The 19,548-nt window shown below is 48.9% G+C and overlaps 1 protein-coding gene across 2 annotated transcripts in view; it reads right to left on the reverse strand.

Moving 5' to 3' along the window:
• Positions 1 to 19,548, reverse strand: part of LOC135902571 (Krueppel-like factor 3) — a 178,237-nt gene that overhangs the window by 54,491 nt on the left and 104,198 nt on the right. For both annotated transcript variants that reach the window (XM_065432753.2, XM_065432746.2), the window contains exons 4-5: positions 17,925 to 18,014; positions 5,007 to 5,079 (exon numbers count right to left, since the gene is read on the reverse strand). In XM_065432753.2, the coding sequence (XP_065288825.2) occupies positions 5,007 to 5,079; positions 17,925 to 18,014 (163 nt within the window). The remainder of the gene's footprint in view (positions 1 to 5,006; positions 5,080 to 17,924; positions 18,015 to 19,548) is intronic.

Here is a 19,548-nt window from a genome sequence, read left to right on the forward strand (position 1 = left end):
GAGATATATTTTTTTCTTTTCTTTTCATTAGCTCTACTTAGAAGGTGATGCTGCTTGTAGATGGCACCGGCTACCTCTCCTCTCTGAAGTGATCATTGCGCTCAGAAGGATTAAGATGATGGAAGGAAGCAACGAATCACCGATTAGAAAAAGATACAGTGTCAGTATTACCAGAAATGCTCGTCTACTTAGATTTATTCAAGTGCACGTTAAATAACCCCAGATGGCAAAAATTAATCCGCAGTCCACCAAGCCGCAGCGTGCATCATAATCAGATCGTGGTATCGGCACGTGAAACTCCAAAATCCAATCAATTAAGAAGAGTAATATCGGCCATTGGGTCGGAAGTGCACGTATACGGAACAAACGTACCTCGGAGTTCACAAAACAGAAATGTTCCTAGGCACGTACAAACGTCATGCAAATCAAATACTTCTGCACAGAGTATTTGATTCAAGCATTTGACATTCGATTTCTTCGAATATTCAGTACATAGTTGACAGTATGGGGCCTAATACGACGCTTTCCTGCTGTAGTAAAAGGTGTACGTACGCATATGGTCCGTCAGCCGATACGAGTGCATGTTACGAGTGAACCGGGAACTGCAGTGACTATTTTTTCATTTTATAGTTGCTCAGTTGCATGAACGGCCAACGGAATGGTCTGTAGTGAAGAAAACGTGTCAGACTGCCTCCCCTCACCCTCCTTTTTTTTCTCTTTAGCTACTACATTTTGTGTGTGTTTCTTTATATACTTTTACAAGAAAAAAGAAATGTTCGTCACCCCACGCGATATTCGAAATACACATTTTTGGAACCTTCGTATTAGATCCTAGCACCAACATGATATCACGCGAGAACCACCCTGGTATATATGCTACTACGGTATATCATGGTATACCATGGTGTATACACTACCATGGTATATCATGGCTGAAACGCGTGTGATGGGGCCCCTGCAACAATAGACGATGTGCAGGTTATTAAATAAATGGGCATAGTAGATGCAAAAATAGCGCAAGCGACAGTTATTTGTTGGCAACATTTCCATGCTACAAACAGATCACTCAAACAAGCAGACGAGATACGTCGGCGCTGACGCTTATCTTGTTCACTGTACTTTTCGGGAAATGTTACGTCGATAAAGTTAAACAACAAAATCTCTCTCTCCTCTCTCTCTCTCTCTCTCTGCACTGAATGTGGCGGCAGCGCCAACGCATCCTCGCGACGCCACGCTACGACTTTACGGCCATCTTAACAGTGCTGTCACTGCACGGCATGAGATCGACCCGCCGAAAATGTATCGGAAATGTATTGGATCCGGTCGTCATTTTACGTCGCCACCTCGCCGGACAAGTTTAACAACATGCCAGACTAGACAAGGTCCTCATTCTGAGGATGCGTGAGTGGTTTTAGCGACTATATATATATATATATATATATATATAAAGGCAATGACGATGTCCCGGAAAGGTGCGTGAAACGCGCGCAACACAGCGATAGCGATTACCGCTTCACACAGCTGAGTCCTTGGGGCAACTGCGACGACAACTACATCGCACGCTGTATTATCCAGCGCCGACATCCCGCCACATGCTTGCATGCTGCGGACAGCATTTAAAAGAAACAGTTCGAGAAGCAGAGAGTGATAAGCAGAAGAGGATTATACGAGCAACAGAAGCGGTCAACGCTTCTAACGGAGTATGCCCCTAATGTATGTATCGACTATAGACAAACCCGACGTGCAATTTGCATGCTTATCGTCGGCTGCCGTGTTAACAGGGCGAGGGCTACGAGAAAGGCCTATGGAGAGAGAGAGAGAGAGAGAGAGAGAGCGAACGCTCTGCGGATGGGAGACGGCCGAACGCGCCTATTCGAGAACGCGTTTCAGTTGCGGCGTGGACTTAGCACCGTGGAAAGGTGAGCGCCCAGCGAGGCTGTTGCCGCAGCGGCCGTGCGCTGCCGCGAGCGCTATCCAGGACGTCGTTCGTCTCCACGGCTCCTGACAGACTCGCAGGACGCCTGCCGCCTCTTCCTTGGGGGGGCTTTACCGGGCTGCGTCTTCCGCATCCTAGGAACGAACCTCTCCATGGATCATTGCGTGACCTGGTGCCCGGCGCACACAGGGATAGCGGGGAACGAACGGGCGGACCGCTTGGCTCGAGGCATGACAGGCCGAGCCGCGGGCCACACCGCCCGGGAGAACACCTCGACACCCGGTGCGCCAAGAGAAATCCTCGAGTTACAACGGCTAAGTAGGCGAACCAAAGCCCTTCCTCACCCAGGCCTAGACAGGAGGCAAGCACGGGACTGGCGCCGCCTGCAAACAAACACTTTCCCACATTTATACAGGCTACACAAAATGTACCCAGACAAATACAGCAACACATGCCCGTGGTGCGAAGGAACACCGACATTGGAACACATAACATTCCAGTGCGCGTTACGTCCGGCGGCTGCCACCTCGCCGCTGCTAGACAACACTCTACATAACTGGTCGTGGGAGGCGCGACTCGCGGAAGTGGAATTGGGAAGCCAACTGGCGACCCTTGACCAGGCCCGGCGAGCCGCAGTAACCAGTGGGGCCCTGGAGGAGGGGCTCCACCCACCATAACCAAACAGTCTCTGTTACAATAAACGTTTACTCTCTCTCTCTCTCCACGGCTCCAGTTCCTCTCATCAGCTACCACATAGGTGCCGTTCGAGAGAAAGGACGCAGTGGCTGTAGTGTACACGTAAAGGCCGTGTTTCTTTTTTTTTTTTTAAGCGAAGCTTTCTTAGCTTACTTTCCCGGGTTTTGGCACGGCTGCGTGGATGTAGTTTGGGTCGGTCGCTATATGCGTGTAAACAATAATGATCGACAATACGCGTTTTAACGAGCTCGATGCGCGTTTTCATTTCGCGATGTAGCGAGTCAAAGAATTTGAGACAGAAATCACCGCGCCGACTGGCAATGCGCCAGCGTCCTCAGCGCCTTCGCAGAGTGAGGGGCACTATGGAAACGCTGGCATGATGAGCGGCATCGGAGCCGGCTGTGAAGAAGGCGACGACGAACGCGCGGTTACGGCGAGGAACGTCGACGCTCAACCCAGGAACGGGCGCCTGAGAGCTGCGCTCTAAAATTTAGTTCAACGAATGACGATATGAACACTGCATGGTGATGACACATCATCACTATCGCTATCTCGACGGATATATATATATATATATATATATATATATATATATATATATATATATATATATATATATATATATATATATATATATATACCAAGGTTATATGTACGCAGAATGAAAGTTCCTGCGAACTGGCTTATACAGGGTATCTCAGGTAACTTAGGGCAAGGTCTTAAAGGAAGAGAGACAAAGAGAGACTGTGTAAGAAAATAAGACCTACGTTGTACAGTCGCCATACCTCTGACGACCGGAACATCGCAGGTCGCATAATTGTATCACACTGTGTTTTCTAAATCGTTTCTTTCTTTCGTTTCTAATGCGTGGCAATAAAGTTGCGACCTTCGTGGTGGATTAACATACGAATTCCATGCGATTACACGTTGCATAGGATGAAAGTAAACAAAATTGTACGCATTGCGGTTAGTTGTAAAACATTTAGTTAACCGCTTTACTAAAGTTTCGCATACCGGCTCCCACATGTGCATTGAACCTACTTAATTTTTTTAGCAGTACCAAATCGTTAAAGTTAAATCACTACAAATCACAGTGACGTTACTGACACCATGCGAGTGTCTTGAATTGCAGCCTCTGAATGGAGGAGTATTTTGCCAAGTCATGTAATTATTTTTTTTAAAGTTGCGATAATTAACCCTTCAGTGATTGATCGTAGATGGTTAAAGTAAACTTGTAGTTTGGAGCTTGTCCTCGACACTATCCAGCAGAGCGAAAAAAAAAAATTCGGGGTTTGCGAATATACTCGAGACTTTCAAATAACAAATCGAATATTTTTCTATTCGGTAAGGCACTCCATTGGAATATTCACTACTTGAATCGGTTATCGAATCAAACAGCCCATATTCGAAAGTCCGAATATCTTTTTTCGAATAGTTCTCGAATAATTCACGTCGTAGGCTATACATGGTCGTACGTGAAATTGGCGCAAAAAAAAAAAGCGACAACTTCAATCCCACTCATAGTGGAAATAACGCATTACGGCAGGCTGCGTCGCTATGAGAGCCAGACTTTTTACCTGCTAAGCATGGCCACTCGCAATAACATTTTGCAACATGGAATTCCACAGTGGGCATTGTCTGACACTATACCTATAGATGCAGCACCATCGAATCGGATTATAATGTGAATGCGTTTCATTGCAACACACCTTATAGTCAGGGGTAAAATTGACGCCGACCAAAAACATTCAAAGAAAAGAAACCAAGACGTTGGTTTCATTGCGAACAAGGCCCCAGTATGAGAACCGAAACGTCTTGGTTTCTTTTCTTTTAATGTTTTCGGTCAGCGACCATTTTACCACGGACTATGAGCAATCCCGACCAGACGCGTTATTGTCGAACTCTTGATTGCAACATACCTTATACAAAAGTGGCATCATCTGCCGCGACCACTCGAGATATAGAGAAAAGGTCATCTTTTTTCGATCTGCCATCACCGCAGACGGCGCGCATTTATTATTTGATCGCGAAGGTGCACACAGTTACTGCGTGGCCACCAAAACTGCCTTTCCAAATTTTATACGATAATGCATGACCGCGTATGCATGGCCGCGTATGCTCCGAAGAGCCCCGAGTTCGCAAACGAACTGCTTGGTCGTTTCGAATGCGCTCAGCGTCCCATCCGCACAGAGAGAGTGCGAGTGCAGCTGCCCGCAGGGCCCAGCTGAGCTGATCAAGACTGCGCACGTAACCACTCCAAGCAAGCGCCTTCGCATCAAGCGCAGCGACCCAGTTCGGCCACCACGCCGTTTCTCAACTTTCCGCAGCGCGGAAGATTGCAGCAATCGCAACGTAATAACGTGGTCTAACTCACAGGGATGCCTCCTTGATGCTTTGCAGGATGGCGCCCGTCGTCCGGCAAGCCAGGATCTCCTCCGGTAGGCTGCCTGCTCAAAAGAGAGACGAAACGCGTCAGCACCGTGTGTGTGTGTGTGTGTGTGTGTGTGTGTGTGTGTGTATGTATATATATATATATATATATATATATATATATATATATATATATATATATATATATATATATATATATAAATGTGTGTCATCATGCAATTGCCATTTCCCAATAGCATGCGGATAAATAGATAAATACCCCGAATCACATGACGGAGCCCTCGCCTTTTGTTTAAAAAACAGAAGAAAGAAAGAAAGAAAGAAAGAAAGAAAGAAAGAAAGAAAGAAAGAAAGAAAACTCGATGCTAAGATGAACACGGCTCGTTCACAGCGTAACAAACGCACCAGTTTTACGGAAAGTCATTACAAGAAGCGGCGAAATCAAATCCGCGATCACTGCATGACCACACACCGGCTGATCTTTATATTATAAATATAACTGCGCAGAAACCATTAACAATGATTGTCAAGAAGCGAACAGCAGAAAGCATCTAAAGAAAGCCGTTCTCTTTATTAAAGGGATGATGCGCTTGACGGCGTGTATTTGCTGCGGCGAGTATATTTATACAGATTTCATTGTTTCATTGCGCAATTCTGCAGGGAAGAGAGCCGTTAGCCAGTATATTTGTAGCACGTATACGCCTCACAGAGCTACATTACAGTCGGCAAACGCGACCCGCGAATGGGTCGCGCGAAGGCATCCTTATGCATCGGCGCCTTTGTATATCGGCCGTGGAAGCTGCGAAAGTTCGACTCCCGTCAACCAACCACTAACCCCGAAGACGGCCGAGAGAGCCAAAGAAAGCCATTCGATTCAATAAAAACGAGGAGAAAGGATTCGACAGATTCTATAGGTGTGTCATGTTACCGTGTGTACACGTGTCATGACGGCTGGCGCTGAATCGTTAAGCGTGTATTTCCTCAGTAAACTTCAATAACACCAAAGCTACCAATCAGGCTTGGTGACAGAAATGACCAAAAACCCTGAGCCCGCGTGGCTCTTGCCGCAGCCATCCGGTGTAAGGACTGGGTGGTGCTCACGCATACTATATCAAAAATGTGAGAATGCGCACCTTAAACGTTACCGTGTTTAGAGTGTATAAAGGCGAGGACGTTGCACAGATAGAAAGGAAACGTGGCGAGGTCAACCGGGGTACGCGCGTGCGGTTCGCTACCTCCCACGGAGGGAAGGGCGCAGCGTACGAGAAAAAACAATGAAAAAAAAGCGACAGAAGCGACACTGCACGCATTGCAAGCACGCACGACTGCGCGCAGGCACGACTATATTCAGGCGGCGAGGCTTTTCGCCGGCTTTCTAAATTGTAGCAACAGTCGAGTTACTTTCTGTTTCTGCGAGAAGTGCGTGCTTGGGTAGTGCCCAAGGATCTTCTTCTTCTTCTTCTTCTTCTTCTTCTTCTTCTTCTTCTTCTTCTTCTTCTTCTTCTTATTCTTCTTCTTCTTCTTCTTCTTCTTCTTCTACTTCTTCTTCTTCTTCTAATATAGATGCTCAAGGCGTTTAAACGGGGAGAAAAAGTTCGGGTGTAGTGCCCAAGAGAGAGAGAGCAAATGATAAAGGAAAGGTAGGGAGGTTAACCAGGACTGAGCCCGGTTGGCTAGCCTACACTGGGGAAAGGGAAAAGGGGACGGAAAGATTAAAAGAAGAAGAGCAAGTCCACTTGGGATAGCGTTCGGTCACTCAGTCCGGATCACAGACGCTGACTCAGTCCAGTAGCCTTCAAATATCGCAGCAGAGCTTTTGTGGCCTTTTGTAGCTGCGATATGTGAGGCCATGGTCCCAAGATCTTCTTCAAGGTGAACGGTGTTCTATCCAGCTGATTGAGAGCTGTGCAGAGGTCATGTCTTTCGTTTTGAAAAGATGGGCAGTAGCACAGTAGATGTTCACAGTAGCACAGTAGTGCCCAAGAATCTTCTTTTTAATATAGAGGCTCAAGGCGTTTAAAGGGGGAGAAAAGGTTCGGGTAGACTAAGCTGCACGTGACCGCTGAAGCGAGATTAGCACGCAGAACATACTAATCTGCGCATGCGCGCTGTTCGAACTGTTGTTTGGTTCTCACTTGCTGTGACTGATCGTGTTGCGCGTATCTGTACTGCTTAGCTGAATTCTGCGCAATGCCTACTGTTGTTGAGCTGAACAAAAAAGTTCTTGAGCATGAAGCCAGACTCGACGAGTGTCCCGATGATTTGGTTGACGCTATCTTTAACAAGTTCATCGTCAAAGCTATCTGGTGTGAACTTCTCTGACATAAAAAAAATATCAAGTAAATGAGCTGGTAGTTAGCACCGAGCACATGAATGACCTTGTGGAAAGCTTGTGACAGGAGTTGCCTTCACAAAGGCATACTCTACATTAATTGGAATGACTGACAGCGCAGCATGCGAGGTCTGTGGCACCGAAGAAAACATCGACCACCTGCTGTGCCACTGTCCACGATACACCCCTGAGAGACAAGAACTTGCCAAAGCTTTTCAAAAACTGGACAATCGGCCGCTTTCTGTGCAGGTGCTGTTGGAACACCACCCCATCGCCCGTCGGCCCATAAAGCGGTGAAGGCACTTTTGTGCTACTTAAGGACGACGGGCTTGTGCGACTATCTGTGACTATTAATGCAATTTCTGTAAGGCCACACACGTCAGCGAACTCACCGCAATTTCCTTCTTTCCTTCCCTCCTCTCTTTCCCTGTTATGTTTGTTTTCCCCTTTCCCATTCCCCCGGTGTAGGGTAGCAAACCGGACGTTATTCTGGTTAACCTCCCTGCCTTCTCCTTATCTCTTTCCCTGTGACAGAATATTGCCTCGCTGACTGCGGAGAGAACAAGGCATTAAAAGCACAAAATGCGGCGCTATCTTATAAAGTGGCGCAAATGGATCAATACTCACGGATTATCAACGTCGAGATCAAAGGAATCCCGGTAATGGAAAGAGAAGACTGCGCAGCAGTCATGCAGACTATAGCTGATAGGATTGATTGCAAACTAGCACCCTCTGATCTTGACGTTGTTCACCGTGGTGCGACTGTGAAAGCTGGTAAAACAAGAAGAGCAAAAAAAAAAAGAGAGAAATCCGCTCGCTCGCTTTTGCTCCCGGACGAAAAAAAAGCCGATTTCGTGAGCAAGGCTCGGAAGTCTAAACTGTGTTATAGAAGACATCGGATTGTCTGGAGCCGCCAATAGCCCTGTCTATATTAACGACCACCTCGCACCCGAAAACAAGGCGCTTTTGTCTCGGGCAGCTCTCCCTAAAAAAGACGAACAACTGGAAGTTCTTGTGGACTGACAACAGTCAAATCAACATTCAAGCCAGAAGAACTACAGAGTGCAAGGTGCTCCGCATCACTTGCGAAGCTGACTTATCCAAAATGTGTTAGCAGACCACATTCAATTTGAAATTCTCCCTCTGTTGTAATAAAGTTCACCCACTTATGGCACTCCTCAATAGACCAACTCAACAGCTTCCTTTCGCCTGTCTCCATCTCTGCTATTCATATTAATGCAAGAAGCATCCGTAAACATCTTAACGGCATACAGCAGCTTCTTCTCTCGGCTCTTGATAATCCTTTTTCACTTATCAGTATCTCCGAAATATGGCTTTGCGACAACGTCAAAAATCTGTTTTGTCTCCCTTCATACAAGTCTGACTACTCGCACAGAGCAAGCAGCAATCATGGAGGTGTAGCTATTTATACCAATTCTAACACATACTATAAACGATGACATGACATTGAGTTAAATGTAAATGACTGCGAAAGTTTCTGGGTACAATTCAACCACGATTTTCTTAAACTGGACAACAAGACCTTCATCTTTGGGTGCATTTATCGTTTCCCATCCTTGTCGGTCATTAATTTCTGCGAAGCTCTCCACAAGGTATTACATACATTAGCTCTTGATCACGCAAATGTATTGATTACGGGTGATTTCAACATTGATTTACTTTACCTCTCTTCCCCTAATTCTCTTAATTATTCCAGTGTCTTTCAGTGTTTCGGATACGAATGTTTACTCTCCCTTCCCACTCGCTGCATTATTGGTGAAGGCACCCTGGCTGATCATGCACTTTCTAATCTATCATCAGCACCGCATGCAGGGGTTCTTAATGTCGACATCACTGATCCTTACCCGATTTTTCTGCGCTTCAACTTTAACGATACTCCAACCTGCAAATCCTTCACCAGGCATGTTCTGGACAAGAAATCGTTCCTTGACGCTGTTACGTGCACTGACTGGTCCTCAGCAATACCCTTATGTGATCCACAAATTGCCTGTTCGGAGCTTTCATCCATATTTTTTTGTCCCTCATTCAAAGTCATACGCAGGTTTGTAAATGTAAAAAAAGTATACGCTATCGTCCTCACAACCCTTGGATTACTGAAAAAATATTGAAAGAGCTGAGAGCCAAAGATAACCTTTATAGAAAAACAATACGGAAGCCTTTAAATTTAAATCTACTTGCGCGTTACAAAAATTTTCTGCAAAACTAAAAAATTTTTACGACTAAAAAATGCAAGAAGGATCTATTACAAACGAATAATTGAAGATGCTGGCTCAAGTGTTAAGAAAAAAATGGGCAATCGTTAACTGATTCCTGAACAGCAACGATAGGCAGTCTAGCACAACCACTATTCAGTACAACAACGATACGCATGACAGCCCGTTAGAGGTTGATAAGGCCTTCAGTAACTACCTTTTTCCCACTGATGTCATGCCCAGTGCTGACTATCATCTTCCTCTTTCTCGTTTGCCACAATATTTCCTCTTATTTCCGACGACATCTCATGAAGTTCGTGATGTTGTTTGCAACCTGAAAACAAGTGCTGGTCTTGATAATATTCACGGCACCCACATAAAAATGCTTGCGCATGCTGTTTATGATATTCTGGCAACCATTATTAACCTAGCTTACAAATCTGGCATCTTTCCTGCAGAACCGAGAAGTGGTAAAGTAGTTCCCGTTTTTCTTAAAAAAAAAAAGTGACTACAGACTAACATCCAACTATCGACCCGTTTGCATATATTACGTTTTTTCAGTAAGATATTCGAAAAATTACTTGAAATTCGCCTTAACCATCAATAACTTTCAGATTCCATCACCTTCCCAATTTGGTTTTCGTGAACCATTTTCCGCTGACATCGCTTTGTTATCGTTAACCGAAAAGCTGAACAGAGCAATTAATCGGTTTGTATTTGTATTTGTAGATTTCACCAAAGCATTCGACACTATCAACCACCACATTCTTTTTACGAAGCTCGACGCGATAGGCATAGCTGGTCCCGCATTCTCATTAATAAAAAGTTACTTACTCACAAGAAGTCAGGTTGTTATTCTGTTAGGCTATAAATCTAGACCTAAAGTAACAAATATAGGAGTACCCCCAAGGCGTTATTCTCGGCTCACTTCTTTTCATCATTTATATAAGTGACCTGCCAACTTCGCTTACTACTACAGAATGCTTACTTTATGCAGATGAGACAACAATTGTTAACACTGATAAATGCCTCCAATCTCTGAAACACAAACCTGGCAAGCTTGGAGGCTTGGTGCTTCCATAATAAATTTTAAATTATTCCCACTAAAACGAGGTTCGTTGTCTTTCACTCTCACCAACGTGTAAATAATTATATCCCACCAGTATTTTAAAATCATTTTGCAACTGAGGCAGAAGAAAATCAAGGCTACGTTTTTGGGAATTCAACTGGACGGCCACTTGAAATTTCACTCGCATGCTGCTTACATGCGAAGAAAAAAACGGCCTACGGGATACGTGTTTTAATTCAATCCCGTTACATATGTTTTGAGCTTACATTACTTTCGTTATACTACGCTTTTATTCATTCCCATAATAATTACTGCATCACATCTTGGGGCAATACCTACCGCAGCCACCTTGCCTCCCTTTAAACTTTACAAAATCAAACCATTAGATTACTTACCCGTAGTCCCTATCGCAGTGACGCGAAAGCACCCTTACATGCCAACAATATTCTAACGGTTGATAACCCTGTCAAATACAAGCTAGGTATATCATTATTCAAGCAAATCAACAATCAGCTTCCTCTGTTCATCATCCCTCAATCCAACCTAGTGAATACTAACTTGACAAGGTTTGCACATCATCACAATTTTATTTTGCCTTCAGTTCATACCAACTGTGGCAAAGAAACGGCATACTTCACCGCAATCCGTCTGTGGAATACCATACCACCGGCAATCAAAATCTCTCAATCAACTGGAAAATCAAAAAAAGAACTGAAGACTTTCCTCACGCCCATGCTATATTCTGCATAATTGTGGTTACTTTCTTTTACTTCTTGTTGTCCCGCTCCCTATCATACCTACCTGTCCACAAGCTTTTGTTGATGAAGCATCTCATCAGGGGGTGTTTTACATTGCCGAAAATAGATGTGACTTCTTTATGTTTTCTTTTTTCATTTATTTTTAGTATTTTCACACTGTAACCATCCGACAACTGCTTAGGAGTGTTGAATTACCTTTGTTTTTTACCCTGTGTAATTGTGGCTTTTTGTGCCTTTGTTTGCTGTTCACTGTTTCTTTTTTTTTGCCTGCGATGCATTTTATTGTTTGATTTCGCCACTGCTTTTTCTTCTTCCTTGCTTTGCCTGCGATGTATTTTATTGTCTGTGCTCACTACTGCTGTTTGCTGCTTTAATTAATTTTTCTACAATCGATACCATAGCAAGTCCTGATTCAGTCTCTGATAGTGGGACCTCCTTCTGTATGCACAAATTCTGTAATTCATTTAACGCCTAAATAAAAACCGCTTCTGACTCTGACTCTGTTGCCAACTGTTTCGGGTGACATAACGGTGTGGCGCGGTAACGCTGCGCCGCACAACATTCCGATGAGCGCAACCGTACGCGAGGGCCGCGTACATTGAAATGAACATCCGAAAATTAAAATGTTAGCAGCAACTGACCTCCTTCCGGTGCTCCGGATAACTCTGAACAACAGCAGCGGCGCCGGTTATCCAACGTTCGAGGCGGCTTCACTGTGGATGCGCGGAAGGGGGGCGAGGAGGGAAGAAGAAAAGGGGGCGGTCTCGGGGACGATCTTACATTTCGTTCATCGAAATGCGGCAGTTGTGGCAGCGCTCGTGGAAGTAGATGCGAGCTTCACGACCCGGGAAGGAGGATCGGTAGCGCCGAAGAAGAGAAGTGGGTCCGCGCCGCAGGGCCGTTGCCCCCCCGCCGCCGCCCACGCACCCCCCCCCCCCCCTTCATGCTTCCAACCCAGGCGGTCGCACCGAGGAAGGACGAGAGCAGCAGCAGCACTGCGCGCGAGAAGCGCGCCAATTTGCCGCGGCCCATATCGCACAGTCACGACCCCCACCGGGTGCGTGACTGGGAGGGGAGGACGGGGTGGCCCCGCCGGGCACAAGACGCCCCCCCCCCCCCCCTCCGCCGCACTCGCTCACGCACGAACACCTGCCCGGCCGCCCCGCTCCGCCTCTCGAAGCGCGTCGTGGTCGGCCCGAAACCCTTACGAAACCCTGCCCGCGCGCGGCTCTCGCCGCTCTTCGTGGCCAGGGCACTCACTGAAAAGCGGGAAGAGCGAGAGGTCGCACCCCGCCGCACACCCGCGCGGCTACAGCGTGCGTTCGACAGGATGCCGCGCGGCACTGTCCGCAGGCGGGGCGAGGGCCCTTTCCTACAATGTTCTTTTTCTCGTGCTTTGGTTTCTTTCTCATCTCTCTCTCTCTCTTGCTTTTTTTTGAGAGAGCGCTCTGCGCACTGCAGAGGAATAAGGGCTGGCGAAGCATGGCAGCAAGTGAAAGAGCAGCGATGAGCGCGGCGTTAACGAATGATATCATCATCATCATCACCACCATCAGGCCATTGCAAAGTCGACCAGTCTCTCCCCCCCAGCTCTGGAGTTAACCAAGTCCCGTATCGCCGAATTCACTAAATTTTTCGTGCGCGAAGGCTGTATAAGAACGAACTCCGACCTATCGCTGAAACAAAACTGTTACGAGCGAGAGGATCTGCACTGGGTTCTCGCTAGATCTGTTTTCGCCAGACCACCGAATGTAAGCAGCTCTCACTGGGATCGGTCAGTACGTTTGGGCGGGACCACATGAAAAACGTAGAGGGTTCACTCCTGCTGGCGCGGAAGAGCACAGGTGTCAGCGCAGAGAAGGGCTGTTGCGGATCCCACGCCCGCGGTGGTTTCAAGCGGCATATGAAACTGCAGACTCAGGCCGCGGACTGATGGTGACATGACATATCTTATGGCGTTTTTCACTCGTCGATTCGGAGCAGTATTTCTTGCTCCGCGGCAACCAATCCGAATTTAACTGGTCGATCTGGGGAGGGTTCGCGCGTTCCACTGGTCGTTTCGGATCAACTCGCTCCGCGCCGGATCGCTCTCACTTGCTCCGCCGCCGAGGCGCGGATTCGGGCGGAAATAGCTCGCGTCACTTCCGTCTTCAAGCGAAATCGGTACCCAGTTGGTACGCACAACACTGTGTTGCTTCGCAAGATGGCTGCGTTCGGTGCTGCTGCAGAGCTCGCGTTTAGCGATGAGAGCTCGCACGACAGCGATTACGAGGTGACGCAGGTGCTGTATGAAGCCTTGCACGTTGTCCATGCGCAATCCTTGCGGGCGCGACATGCAAATGACGGACCCTGCGACTACTGCGGTCAAATTACGCACGGGGGAAGGCGAGTTTGGTTGCCGTGGAAACGTACAGAGCGGAAGTCGGGCATGGTTTCCGGAACCGGTTTGTGCGACGTGTACGCAGACTTCCTGTGTGATCCGCCGCGGAGCGTTCTTGCGCTCCGCTTCCCGATTCGGATTTGTGAAACCCGAGGATTAGTGAGACCAAACCACGCCGCGGGCAGCTAACTTGTCGGCGGCACACCATTCCGTTCGTTGTGATTCGGTGCCGAAAAGCTACGCCACCTGCTTTACCCGCATAACGAAACAGCGCTTTGGTTCCACTTTGTTAACCTACGTTCAGCAGACGCCTTTCAGCGGACCAGGGCACATTAGAAAGGGAAGAGGACAGAGCAACGCACAGGAAAGGAACGCTGCACCCTTCCTTATCACTCTCTCTCTTCACTGATAACGGAAAAGGGTACAGAAAAAAAAAATGCTTCTCCCGCAGCGTGCTTCTCCCGTAGCGTACTTACATCACCTTCCTCCCACCTCCTCCACCCTGCCTCCCTGAGCCACGCTCCCGCTTCTCTCCCCAATTCGGGAGAGGCTGTGTAGAGTCGCTGGCCACGATGGACTGCCCTTCCGCGCGGCAGTGCAAGGCCGGCCGGAGGCGCGCAGCTTGCGGCGAACGGCCAAGGAGAGCGAGGCGCATCGCACACTGCAGCCCGCTGGCATAACAACGCGCGCCGCACTCCCTTCTCCGCGGAAGAAGGCGACAGCGGCCCGCCGTGCTCGTACGCGCGCGCGCGCACTCGTTGGCCGACCCACTTCACAGCCTGCGCCGTCTCATTACGCGCCCCGACAATTCCGCGCGCGAGAGAGCTAGACCCAAAGCGGCGGCGATCCGGCAGCGACGAGACGCCTGCACGCCTATTACGGCGCCCGGTGCTTCGTGGGAGAAGAGAGACCACTTTAGTTTCGCCTGATGGCCGCCGCCGTGTCGAAAACGCTGAGCAGTTTATATGAACGCGCTCGCATCGCCGAAAGCGGCGAAGCTAAACTGGCCCGCTCGTGCCGAGCCCAAACACGTCTGCGGGAATGGTCCGCCGCTTGCAAATTAGCAGTGATGGGTGCGTAGTGGTATGTGTAGCAGGAGAGCTCTTACTTTAGCAAGCGAAGAAGGCGGTACCCAGGTCTTAATCAAGATTCACGAGGTTCCGAGATAGTCCCAAACCTGCACCTGGGCTGTGAGTACCAGAACGCTTCAACGCGAAAGGTTTCGGGTTAATGAAATAAATTTCAATGATCATAAGAGGATTTATGCGGGTTTTACATGTGGATGATGTGGTCCCCCCAACACATCATATTGGATCGTTTGACGTGGAGGTTAGGATAAATTGGGTATGAATGTTTTCTTAATGGCATTTTGAGAACACATTGTTTCACTCCAGTATATGTATCCCAAAAATATGTAAAGAAAGGGGCAAATGCGGCGCAGGGTCGCCGCGCTTAATTTGAAGCGCTGCTATTATGCGTTGGCGGGAAAGCGTAACTAAAGCGTCAGTTAAACAAAAGTTAAAATAGCATGCGTCAACGCCAGTTCGATAATATTTGGCTTAGTTTGCTCATATAACCTCAAGTGATGAATTGGACAGCACAATTTGAGCCTCGTTTTGCGCTTGTTAACGTATGAGAACAGCTACAAGAGAGAGAGAGAGAGAGAAAGGCAAAGGAAAGACAGGGAGGTTAACCAGAGATAATCTCCGGTTGGCTACCCTGCACTGGGGGACGGGCAAGGGGATGCGACAGGTGAGAGAGAGGATTAAAAAAAAGGAAAAAGAAAAGAAAAAAAGCCTACACACACACGCACGTACACACAAACTATTTCTGTGGGCACTGTCACGCAGCCCGCAAAGGCGTTCCTAGTCTAGGCAATGTAGTCTAGGGGGAATGGGTACTTTAGAAAGCTTCAAGTCCGAAGGAGAATGCGATACGAGTGAATTATTTTCTTTGTTTTTATATGAGATCAAACAGTGCAGTTGTGGCCGTTTCGTGGCGACGGCTACTTACTTTCACTCATTAGATTAAGCTTATATTGGTTCTTGCATTAGATAACACTCATTAGATTAAGATTATATTGATTCTTGCATTAGATAATTAGATAAATAAAACAGAAGAAAATGTTGTGATACTAACGTTGACAGTCCTTCTCTAAAAGTTTCAGCAGAAACCAAGTCCGCCGATGCGTAAACATACACGTGCCTCACGCCGACGCAAGAATAACACCCTCGCGATTACGCACCACGATCTGAAGTCAATATTCGAGACATACCCCAGCGCTTTCAAGGAAGCGTTGAAGAGCTCTGATTGCTTCGTGACGCAGTTCTTTTGATGCACATGCACCTAATTAACACTTCGGCATATAAAAAAAAGAAAAAAAAAGCCAATGCGGGTAAATTATGCGGCCGGAGTTTTTATTCGAGGCGTTGTCTATGTGTAATCGTCGACGAGTAGGCGGTATAAGTCACATCGTCGCGGCCGTACGAACACAGAGGTTACACACGCTTAGAATGAGTGACCTATGTTTGAATCATGTCAGAGCGACACGAAAGGGAGAAGGTGAAGGAAGGGGAGAGAGAGGGGAGGGAGAGAGAGAGAGGGGGGGGGGATCTAAATATCAAAGGGTAGAGAGGTCCTGCCCCGAGAAAAGTGTGCCTTCGACTCGCCACCGGCGTTCCCAGAGAATTAAGTGTGGGAGCGACAAGGAGGAGAGGTGATGGATGCTGATGATGATGGAAGCGCCGTAGTGCAACCAGTTAGACACGCAGCGTTATATGCGCGCACACAGCCCGTAGCGATATACCCATGAGTGTGCTCGCGCAGGGCGAGATCGCACGATGACGATGAGAACAATTGTCGATCGACAGCGACCCGAGGGATGCAGCACGCTGCGTGGTTGCTCATTTCATCGCGAGCCGGTGCTCTTGTGCGGGCAAACAAAATTCACAGAGAGTCGAAACTGTGCTACAGAACATTTTAATGCGGTACCGCCAACTATATATGTATACGGCGCCCGCGGCTTCGTCGCGTGAGTTGTATGCCTTGTTTTACAGCGGAACCGAAAGCTCTCAACGTGGTCTCTCCAAGGCGTGTCTGTGCTAGAGACGACGACATCTAAGATTGAACTTGGCGATTGCTGTGCGATACTGACGCTGCGATTTCAAAGGGATTTAAACGCGGAAAATCAGGGCGCCTGAGAGACGCGCAAATTCCCACTATAGAAGTGTATGTCAACATGAGTTCGGATGCTCAGAAAGTAGAAGCGACAAAAGGGAAGAAGCACAATCGCTCGAGGTCCGAGCGCGCAGCACAGAAATTTCGACGTATACACATCACTGCGCAGACCTGACAACACAAGCAGCGCTTTACATCTTTGTGCGTACATGCGTTCGTGTGCGCGTTCGTGTGCGTGCGCGCGTGAGGTTAGGTTGCGACGCAATTCGTTATCCCGACTGTCTATAGAGGCAAATATAACGGGTCATATACCGCCTCGCTCGCAGCCATCCGTGAAACCTGCAGGCGCGTTATTGATATTATGCGAAGCATATTACTAGAGCTCAACCCAGCTCCTCAAGCGCGGCGGTGTCGCCTTCAATACCACGTGACACCGTGACGTCACGACAGAGGAGAAACGGGGCTCCAACTCGCGCCGTCGCTCGCGGCGTCGCGGCGGTATATAAGCAGCTGCGCTTGCCCCTACTAAGACACTCACGAGGTGAGATGCCTCCTGGAGACAGAGCTACTCGTTGGAATGAGAAGCGAAGGTTGCGGCGTGCTACAGAGACTGTTTCTAGGTGGCTTTGCTACGGCACAGCGACTACGCGCCCCGCATCGGACGCGGTGAGCGTCGAGCAACGCAGCGTTCGGCGCGACAACGAAATGTGCGCCTGAGCAAGCGCCGCACGCCTGAGCCGACGCCGACGACACCGGCTTTTCTGTGACACGAGCTCCTTAACGCTGTCGCGTTAAAATAAAGGCTAGTATGCTTCGCATCCTGCGCTTAACCTTAGCTAAGCCACAGCCAGTTTTGTGAGCGCAATATCTAAACTTCATTCGCACGTGCCTCATCCTACGGTCACGTCATCGCATCATAATCCTAACGTCCGCGGTCCTGAGCGCCGCCCTGCGCATTCTACACACACTCACCGGCCAACGTAGGTGACGTTCGGGGCAGGTCGCTGGGGGCCTCCAACCTCCGCGCCGCCGCCGCCGAGGTGTACAGGGCCAGTGCCAGATCTGCGTGAAAGGGATGCGCAGGATAGGAATCAGCGAGGAGACGGAAAGCTCGGACATTACTCCGCACGAGTGGGTCACAAAGCGTCACGCCGCGCTCCGAGCGCGCAGAGGCCACAGACGCGCACTTCCTTGGTGTACGAACGATTAAACGTTGGAGAATCTGCTGACTATGCAGAGGAAGCTGCTCGGAAACAAGAGAGTGGCAATGGAGTTTATACAAGGAACTCCCCGTTATTGCTGCCTTGCGTCTGCTGCATTTTGCCTAAAGGAAAGATTTGCCGCGTGTGCTTTTCCGTGCGGTAATACGCCGTGGCTATAAATCCAAGAAAAGTAATACGTACGTACACGAACATGCAGGCTGCTGCTTCTCGGCGAGGATGCAGCGTGCACTGACTGGTTGAGGAGGAGTAGGTTGCTCGGTCGGCCTTTGGGTTTCCCACGACCGCTCAAACAAAGCCGCGTATTATGTAACTGTGTCTGGTAGCCAACGACTCATCTGTTCTATAAGATAGATGTTATTTAATAAGAACTGCGTGCAGAGGTTTTCCTGCCGGCACGCCTATCATATGATAAAAGCTCCAGATGAAAACGATGGAAAATTAAATGATACCCACAGTGCATGCCATCGATATGCTTCACACACACACACACACACACACACACACACACACACACACACACACACACACACACACACGCACACACACACACACACACACACACACACACACACACACACACACACACACACACACACACGAGAAAAACAGCACGCGACACGCAAAACAAAGTATACCCTGTTCCTAGCGTCTCACAGACAAGCAAAAAAAAAAAGCGCCTTCGCAGCGTGGGACGCACAGACGGCCCTAGTCCACGGTCCAAGTTTGCAGCTCAAGATATGACCCCTGAAGTTATTCGATGTGGACACTGCCGTGGTCCTTTGGAATGCGAAGGGATTGCACGCAGAGAGGAGTGCTGTCCATAGATCCTATACCCTTCGGCGCACGTCTGCATAGGGCAAGGAGTCGAACTGGCGACCTCGAGAGGCGAACACAATGGTCCCCTCGCCTCTCCAGCCAGTCCGAAGGAGCGCGCTTCGAGGAAGGAAGGGGGCCACGAGGAGCGCGTCTTTCTTGCGCGCCCATCGGAGCCGGCCGCGTTGCAGCAGTCGGGCGGGCGGGCGGGCGGGCGGGCGAGCGGCGGCGGCCCTAATCAAATCTCGCCCCCCGTGCCCTTCCCTCCCAGATCCTGTTCTAATCCTGGGGCTCCGAACAAAACGGGTCAGGGGTCAGCGCTGACCTCTGACGTGAGAGCCGCCGCGGCATGACCTCCTTTCCGCGCGTCCGACGCTAGCGCTCGAGGAAGAATGGCTCCCGCGTGAGCGGGGCACACCGGCCGCCGTCGGCTGTGCGTGCGTGCGCGCGAGCGCGCTCACTTCGCTGCTGCACCGAACTACGGGAGGACGCGCCTCTTCCGATACGGAGCCCCGCGCGGCGGCTCGGTGCGCTGCCGCGGCGCGGTTCGCACGCCCGGA

The sequence above is a fragment of the Dermacentor albipictus genome, chromosome 3, assembly GCF_038994185.2.
Source record: "Dermacentor albipictus isolate Rhodes 1998 colony chromosome 3, USDA_Dalb.pri_finalv2, whole genome shotgun sequence".
Lineage (NCBI taxonomy): Eukaryota > Metazoa > Arthropoda > Arachnida > Ixodida > Ixodidae > Dermacentor > Dermacentor albipictus.